This window comes from Plectrocnemia conspersa, unplaced genomic scaffold (genome assembly GCF_051122295.1).
Source record: "Plectrocnemia conspersa isolate PC_06_02 unplaced genomic scaffold, ASM5112229v1 ptg000012l, whole genome shotgun sequence".
NCBI lineage: Eukaryota > Metazoa > Arthropoda > Insecta > Trichoptera > Polycentropodidae > Plectrocnemia > Plectrocnemia conspersa.
The window spans coordinates 14,747,182-14,756,672 of NW_028277176.1; the positions used below are offsets into that span (position 1 = coordinate 14,747,182).

Here is a 9,491-nt window from a genome sequence, read left to right on the forward strand (position 1 = left end):
TTATTGGTCGGAGCTTGGATGCTCTTCAAATTCTTAGGTGTACCAAAATTACAATTTTATTTGTATTTTTGCTTGAAGCACCTTTGTTCGATGGTCACTTTCTATTATTTAGGAAGGCAATTATGTAGGAAGCCCAATAATATATACATTATATATTTATTTTACAAATAATTATAATAAATTGTAAATCAAATCTCTTCTATTTAATTTAACAATATACATACATATATTTACATACATATGAAAAATTACAATAAATATCACTCGAATTTTTTTTAATACCTATAACATTTTACATCGTGTAGAAAAGATAATTCTACTTACTTTTTATTTAAAATACTAAAATAATAATTTGTACCTTATAATATTATACAACATTGACCATTAAGTATAACAGCTCTAATCAATATTATAATAATTTATGTGAGGCATTAAAAAAATATTTGTAAAAATATTAAGATTATAATTAAATACCTAAATTTTAAATTATAATATATTTAATATTTTACATTACATATTACAATACTTATATTCCTTAAATAGATGCCTTTCAAAAACGGCTTGTTATTTATATTTCAGAAATTATAATAAAAATGTAAAACTATTTTTCTGATACAAGTAAATTAGTAATTATTTAATATCATTTCTTATTGAAACCAAAAATTTAAATCATTTATAATATCACTATTCTAATCTTTAGTAATCAATCACTCTTGTGTTCAAATACCATTTTTTTATCATTTTAAATGCGTTCTAATTTTGATAAATGTGATAAAATTTCGATACTACTTACGTGCACACTGACATATAATTATTATTATTTTCTAGAAGTAATTAAATATATTTTAAAATACCATGTTTTAAAATATTTTTTTGTCTAAGAATAATTAGAGTGCACATTATCTAAAGTCACAATCTTGTCATAAATAGCACAAAACTACAAAATGGAATACAATTCCAATAATATTGTACCTATTTCAAAAATGTTACATCGATTTTCTCGATTCTATTTGATTTATTTCTATTTCCTCCAATACTTCTTTGAAAATTTCTTTGTTCATGTTCTTCTTCAACTGACTCAATATGAACCAATCGCCGTATCCAAACTTCCTAGATATTCTCGCCATGGTGCCTCTTCCTTTTTTATCACACAAGAACATTGAATATAGCCTCAAATTTCGGAAAATCATATAGAATAATCTGTACACCAAGAGCAATCCGGTAATAATGATCAAGCTCACAAACCAAAACCAAATGATACCAAACAGCTTTTCATTCAGAATGTTGACTGGTAGAACACATAGTCCGTCAAAGTTCTGCACCGTACCGGAAGGACCGTATTTATGAAATGTACATTTAGTAACTTTTGGAAAAACTCTAGCCATCGGATCTTCGTCATCTTTCAGAATGTCACTATTGAATTTAGATAGTTGAACGCCATATGACCAAAACTCACCGTCGAGGAAGAAGTCCAAGAAAAACATCTGTCCTAAAACGTTCACGAAGTTTGCGACTTCACATATCAAAAACTTGTAGAAGTAAGAGTCGTGCGATCCGATGTTGTTTTGGAAGTACCTCGACAAAGCTTGCTTCCTATCTTTTTTGCACTCTGGCGTCACGATCGGTTCGTTCAAGTTCAATATGAGTGATTTTATCCTGCCACTCTCCCAACTTTTCCAGAAGTAGCGCGGTATGTAAAACAGTATCGATTGAAAAACCAGCACAAAGCATACCCACTGATAGTACTTGTGATACTTGATTTCGTCTTCTTCATGAATGTAATCGCCCACGCCTCTGTGGGCCATGTCCTTGCCGATCTTGCCCTTCAGCTTCTCCGGCACGGTGAAAGTGGAATAGATCCAGCAATAGGTGTCCATGACGTTGGGTGGTATTTCGTCGACGATGCAGTCTATGGGATCTCCGATGTACTGGCGCGAAGTCACCACCAGGGAGAATACAGCCAAGCCTATGGCGGTAAATCTATGCAAACGAAAGACATAGTTGTCTATCGTGAGTTTTTCGACAGTTGCAATTCGCTTAAACGGAGTCACAAAATCTAACATGACTGAGGTGTTGAATTGACAAATAAAACGACAATACTAATAATCTATATACATATATATATTTTTATCAAACATCTAAATCAGACATCAGTAATTTTTTTCATAGCGTGGTTAAAAATTATGTTTATTATTTAGTGTAACTTTATTCGAACAATCCAATGAATTCGAGAACTCATTATTTGAATGATTAATTAATTAGGCTGAATACCAATTTGAAAATATTCTATAAAATTATTTTATCTTCTTTTTAGATTTTTTCTGAAGGATAATTTGAGAATTTTTGGTTTAGAATCAGGGACATCATTTCAGATTTTTCTAGGGAGTGGGGCAAAAGTTGGTCAGTCAGTGATCGTTCTTTTTTAATATTTCGATTTCATTAGATTTATAGATGACGCATTATTCTAGCCCCCATCAAATTCTCTATTCTAGCTCTCCCAGATGATATCCCTGTATATAGTTATTATTGAGTGTGTGTCCTGCAAGAGACGAGGCGCTAGTCCGTGGTTGAGGAAGTCATTGAAGCAAAGTAGTCCCCAATTGCTGAGATCAGGGACGTCATTTCAATTTTATCAAGGGGGGGGGGGGGCAAAAGTCGGCTAGTATGTGATCGTTTTTTTTTAAATATTTATAATGTGCACTCTAAGTGCGAAGTACAAATTTTACAGTTAATGTGTATTTTTCAGTGAAGATATATTTCACTAGTGAAGTCGAAATAAATTTTCACCTGTAGATATATATTTTTACTAACAAAAACATAATTTAACTAAAAGGCAATATTTAAATTATATGCTGCTCTAAAATGTCTATAAAACTCAATTTGCCAGTTGCGAAACGTTCAAACCCAAACGTAATCTACACGATTTACCGTTAAATCTTCCGTTGTAATCTGACAGGCGTAAGCCCAATGCGTTATAACGGGATAAATCTGTACTAAGTCAATCAATCAATCAGATGTAATGAATACCTACAAGTAAGTATTAATCAACAGTAGATACTTTGCCTAATTCATAAATGAAGCAAGGGATCATTAATTAAGCAAATTTTTACCCATTTCACGCAATAAGCTATTTCACAGATTCAGTGTAGCAAATACATGCGTGTGGTGTTGAACAGGTTAAAGAAGGGCATATCGACGAAGCCGAAGATCTACTTTTAAAAATCTATGTTGAGTGTTTTTTTTTTAATTAATAAAGATAAAAACGTTAGATACAGGACAATTATTAATTCGCTTTTAAAAACAACAAAAATAAATATAACACAAAATACAATTTGAAACATGCTTAAGTATAGAATGTATTGATCAGTAAGAATCTTTTGATAAATTAGATAAACGTCGCATATGAAATGAACGTAAACGAGTTGCGTAAGTGTATCATATTATTCGTAATGTTTTAGCTTATGTTATTTAATAACATAAGCTATGCAAAAACTATCAATTTACATGTATTAATATGCATGTCTCCACAGTTAAATCAACTTGTGTATATTTATAAGTAACGGTTTAAAACGGTGCATAGAGAAAAAACTTCGCTGAAACAACAATAAATTCCGTGGGATAAAAACCTATTGGTCTTAATTAAATTACAATAGTGAACAATGAACTAAATACTATTTACAAGTGAAGGGGACCTATTTATATATGTATTTATTTGGGTTTATTATGACCAAAATTAAGAACGAATGTTTCGCTGTGTAAGGGGCCTATGTTTGGCAATGAAGTTAGTCCATCAAGCCAGTGTTACCAGAGTGCCGCCAAGTTTTGGCCATAATAAACCTAAATAAATACATATAAATAGGCCCCCTACAGAGCGAAAGATTCGTTCTTTTGTCATTGCATTCTTAGGTTTTATTTTCAGGTAGTGGTTCCAACATCTAGAACTGGTACAGGGTATACCCTAAATAAATTATATATATAAACAATAGGTAAGATTTTTATGATTAAATAAATCGGACCGCAGTGGATCAATAAAAAAAAGTTAAATTTGTTAACAAATAGTTAAATCCTAGTACAATTTTAATCTTGATAACTTATAATGAAATATGATAAATAAAAATAAATGTCATTATATTTTTTAACCCGCTTTGATGCGTTGCTCTACCTTCGATATTAAAAAATAGTTGTTTTATACGATTGTTTTTGAGATTGCGAACTAGTTTGTGAATCGATGTGCGTCATGTTTGGGCTTTAACTAAGTTTATATCCATCGTATGTCATACTGCTACCTGTTGCTGTTTACTTACACAATTCGAACGAGCAGCGCCATGGTGAATTCAACTCAGCAACGCGCATGCGCGAATCTGTCACTCAAAAATGTAAACAAAAGCAACGAGCACAGGTAGCAAAATATTTACAATTAATTTCAATATAATAAAATAACCTGGAAAAGCATTTCAGAATAGCCAATATTAGATAAGATAATGGAATTACTTTTATCTTGGAATACATTTTGTAAAATCGGCATCATCTCAGTCGCTAACAATCTATTAAGTGATTTAGTATAGTGCACACAGCAGAGAATTATGTCGGTGAGTTTCTGTCGTTTTTGATTAAATAATACACAAAGAATATTATAATAATAATAAATTTATTACAAATTAATTCTATAATCACACTACTACAGAATTACAGTAATCGTTTATTCTAAAAAAATAAAATCGCAATTATTATAAAATAAAATGATATTTTAAAAAATGACACAAAAATAATACATTGCGCTCAAATATAGGAATCCATTATTGTTCTTTTATACATTATCATCATAATAATAATTTTCCTAATATCATACAGGACGCCGCTGTTAGCGTATCATTTTAGCTTTGTCGTATCATTTGGCGGCGTCTCTCCTGACATACGATCGTCATTCTATTAAAACCGTACAAAAATACACATTATAATTCGATCACAAGTCAATCGTCCGATGGCAATTTATATATAATATCAACATTACAATAAGACTAATATTCGCTCGACAACGAAAACACAGCGTACTAAATAAATACAATGAAGTGTATATATGTATATATACTATTTGTTAAATCACTAATTATAATCAGTCCAATACGTCTAAATTGGGCATGGCATCGTCGTCATACGGAATGTGGTGGCACTTAAGGGCAAGAAGTTACTTTAATCTTTTAAAATCGATGACTTCTGCGGCAATAGAGGTGTCTAAATATCTAAATACAACGCATGCGTATAAAAATCAGATCTTTAATATATTTACAATTTCGATAACGGTGGTTAAACGTCAACAATAAATACGATATAACATCGCCCGATACAAGAGTATAGAAAAATATCAAAAAGTGGGCACCGTAAGTTTCCGCTAACGTAGAATAAGACAATACAATAAAAGTGGTCCCCTAAATACGCGAGGAATGTACGTTTGTTATATAAAAACAGATCAAAAATCGAGATTCGTTCGTTCGGTAGAGTCCGGCGGACTAGACGGCCGCCTTCCCGGCCAGCTTGTCGGACAGCGCCGAGATCAGATCCTTGTAGATGAGCGGGTCGATGTTCTTGCCGAGCTGGTATAGCACGAACCAATCTCCGATGTGGCACTTGCTAGCCACCGCTTTGACTTCCTTGTATGGAGCCAGTCTGGACCGGACGCGGAGCAAGTAGAGCCTCAGTTTGGGTCCGCATATGACGGCAATCCTGTACAACAACGACACTCCGGACAAAACAGACAAGATGACGAACCAGAACCATAGGAATACGTATATCTTCTCGTTGACGATGTTCAGCGGCAGGACGCAGAGACCGTCGAACTTCTGCACCGAACCGGACGGACCATATTTGTGGAACGTGCATTTGGTCACTTTAGGAAAAACTCTAGACATGGGATCTTCGCGTTCTTCCGGCTCCATGTGCGTGAAGCGCACGACGTCACTGCCGTACGTCGAGAACTCGCCGTCTAGGAAGAAGTCCATGAAGTAGATTTGGCACACCACATTGATGAAGTTGAGGAGCTCGCATATGAAGAATCTGTACGCGTAGAAGTTGTGCGAGTGGATGTTGTGATGGAAGTATTCCACTAACGCTTTTTTACGGTCTTCTTTGCATTCTTCGGAGACGATCGGACAGTTCAAGTCCAGGATCAAGGACTTGATGCGACCGGCTTCCCACGTCTTCCAGAGGTAACGGGGCACGTAGAAAAGTATGGCTTGGAAGAACAGCACGAAGCAGACCCACTGGTAATATTTGTGGTACTTGACCTCATCTTCGCCTTCCACGTGCGACGCCACTCCCGCTTGGACCACGTCCTTGCCGACTCTTCCCACCAGCCTGTTGGGGATGGTGAAGGTGGAGTAGATCCAGCAATAGGTGTCCATGACGTTGAGCGGTATGTCGTCGACGATGCAGTCGATGGGGTCTCCGATGTACTGGCGCGAGGTCACCAGCAGCGAGAAAGCCACCAGGATGATGACAGTGGCCTTGTAGTGGAGGCGAAAAACATTGTTGTCGATGCAGACCTGGTCGATCTTGAGCAGCCCCTTCACGGAGCCGAAGACGTCAAACATGGCGGCGGTCGGGGCCTCACGGCCTCCGGCGACCTGTCGATTCGAAAGCCACGCGCGAACTGGCCGCACCGCCTTCCACCTCGCTCCCACCGTAAGCCGCAGCCGCCGCGCTGCGTTGCCGCTTCTCACAACGGTTCAAAATGGCCGGCAAACAGCCTTTGTCTCTGCTCGATCTTCTGCGCCAATTCGGCCCATATTCAAATTTTATTAAGACCAAAAAATAAATCAATTTAAATTTCATCGCATCGGGGAGCATGCAATTAGGGTTTATAATTGATTAATTAAGACTAAAAACATAGTCTTAATTAAATCCAGGGGTGACCATTTAATAATTCAGTTTATATGACATTTTTTGAATTTTGGTTCAGTTCCGTTGCAACATGACAGGCATGAACCCAATGCGTTACAACAGATTAAATCAATCAACACCTAATTAAAACGCTATACTGAAATCAAAGTTTGAGAATTGGAACTGAACTGAAAACCGGAAAAATGTGTTATTTTTCAAGTTGTAATTAATTAATTATAGTTCTAATTAATTAATTATTATTATTTATATTATATTATATTATTGTAACATTTACATAGTTTGCGTATAAACAATAGAATAAATAAAATGTTTTAAAATATGGTACAAAATTAATTTTTAATACAAATGAAAACATTTAAAAAATAATCACTCTATACTATTTTATTAATGTAGTACTAAAATACTATATTACACTTACAATTAAAATAAAATAAGATACTAAGGCTTAGAAAATGTAACCGATTATTATAAAGTTTGAATTAATATAGAACCATCAGATGTTGTTTTCGATTTTCAGGTAGATTTCAAAGCAATTTCAATGCATTTTCATCGATATCGCCAGGATACTAATTAATTATATTTTGACCATTTTCTTATTGAATATCGTCTTTTGTGGTTTTAGTGATATGGTATTTCTTAAACGATTACTCAAAGATTGATTTCCAAGTTGTTTCCAAGTAGCTGACATTTTTGAGACGTAATAGATTGAAAGTCACCATCGATTATAAACGATAAAACATGCGGCGTGTAATCTATGGAATATGGTATTATACATATACCTAAAATACTAAGAAATTTGAGAAGATGCAATTGATTACATAAAGTTTGAATTAATAAATAAATACAAAAATATAATTTGTTATTTAAAAAAATAAACTATGATAGCACTGATGAATTAGAAACATAAGTAATTTTAAAAGCAAAGCTACAATAATTAGTAAGTATATCACTCTGAATGAGATTAATTTAGAAATTGCTGCTATTATTAATAACAATACAAACGATATTACTCTGTATCGAAACGGTTATCGAAAGTAAATAAATTTGCTATATCCCGAACAATTACGTTGACAACAATCGGGCTTCAGAGAGATTATTTTACGCAGGTAGAAATAAATGATCGGTTGACGGATAAGGATGTAAACAATCTTTGGATTTGTACACCAAAAACACATTTGAAACAGTTTTTTTTAAGGAGAGAGAGTAATATCTAACTTATAAACGCAGATTACCAGGGACATCATTTCAGCTTTTCTAGGGGGAGCAAAAGTTGGTCAGTCAGTGATCGTTTTCTTAATATTTCCATTTCATTAAGATTCATAGTATTTCATAAAATGACATGCATTTTTCAATAAAATCGTGCCTTCGCCTTCCCAGTGAAAACGCTCGGTTATCTAGCGTATATTAATGCTTTTATAACAATATTATGACTTACAATAGGTGAGAATCAAACGAAGTACATTTAAACCGAATTTTGCCAAATAGGAGAGCGCAAAAAACAATTATCACTTCTCAGAAGTCAAAAATCCACATCAAAAGCCATAAATCCTTGTCTTCGAAGTCGCAGTGGGAACGCTCGGTACGTGGACTTTTGACTTCTGAGAAGTAATAATTGTTTTTGCGCTCTACTATTGACCAAAATTCGGTTTGAATATACTTTAACCAATACTCTCATATCAGAAGTCCGTAGAAACCGTAGTAACCCCCCCCCCCCAAATGACGTCCGTGTACTGTACCTATTTTTATTATTATGTTGTCCAGAGAAGATTAATCTCATATACATGAATTCATTACAGCATCATTTTAATATTTTATCGCATACAATATTTATATGAAATGTGTCATTAATCAAACATTTATTTAAAGTTCAAAGCAAATAAAGTAATAATGGTTTTTCCAATTTACATATTTGAAATTCTACTTAAATTAAATGTGGTATTGTATACCCGTATACCTAACCACACTTCCGAATAACACAAACCAAATATTAGTAGTACGAAGCTAAAATTATGACGTCAGAGTAGAAAAAGTGGTAAAGATATCGTTTTTTATGTATTTATAGTCTAAACATACATATATGTAGCACATATTATATGTATACGATAAAATCGTTGGTAGTCCCTTTTTGCGTTGCCTAAAATAATTAAAATTCGCATTATAAGTGCACCTGAAAAATTATCTTCTCACCGGTCGCTATACACCGACCAATTAGCGAAAAGCGGTCGTTAATTATATACATTTAAAAATTGAGACGTCACCGGCCGTTTTAGAGCTACCTATTCTACCCATTTCTCGTCTGTTCTTTTTTATAGGCCAACATTAGTCACGTTACGGTGAAAGTTTTCAATAGTTTCAGTTTTGAATAGTAACGGAAAAAAGTGACGTTCGTCTCTCTGTTCTGTGCAGTACTTGTAGAATATGATTATCTTTTGCGAAACGTGCGATAAATTTAGAAGCTTTCGAAATTAGGCTGTGGTCGCGAGGCCTTCGCGCGCGAGCCGGCAACGTCGCTCGGGGCTGCACCGACCCGATCCGCGGAATGCAGCGTCTGCACCCGCCAGTGGTCCGAAACAGTTGTCCCAGAGTAAAACCTT

The 9,491-nt window shown here is 34.4% G+C and overlaps 3 protein-coding genes across 3 annotated transcripts in view; 1 reads left to right on the forward strand and 2 right to left on the reverse strand.

Moving 5' to 3' along the window:
• Positions 1-531: 531 nt before the first annotated feature.
• On the reverse strand, positions 532-2,081 carry LOC148228337 (innexin inx2-like). Its single transcript, XM_088199536.1, has one exon. It carries the CDS (start codon positions 2,061-2,063, stop codon positions 987-989), a length of 1,077 nt encoding a protein of 358 aa, XP_088055662.1. The 5' UTR covers positions 2,064-2,081; the 3' UTR covers positions 532-986.
• Positions 2,082-4,465: 2,384 nt separating this feature from the next.
• The window catches only part of LOC148228338 (innexin inx7-like), a 30,377-nt gene continuing 25,351 nt past the window's right edge, over positions 4,466-9,491 (forward strand). The window contains exon 1 of the mRNA XM_088199318.1: positions 4,466-4,589. Coding sequence (XP_088055444.1) covers positions 4,584-4,589 — 6 coding nt within the window. The 5' untranslated portion in view covers positions 4,466-4,583. The remainder of the gene's footprint in view (positions 4,590-9,491) is intronic.
• LOC148228339 (innexin inx2-like) lies at positions 4,630-6,878 on the reverse strand. Its single transcript, XM_088199319.1, has one exon. It carries the CDS (start codon positions 6,585-6,587, stop codon positions 5,508-5,510), a length of 1,080 nt encoding a protein of 359 aa, XP_088055445.1. The 5' UTR covers positions 6,588-6,878; the 3' UTR covers positions 4,630-5,507.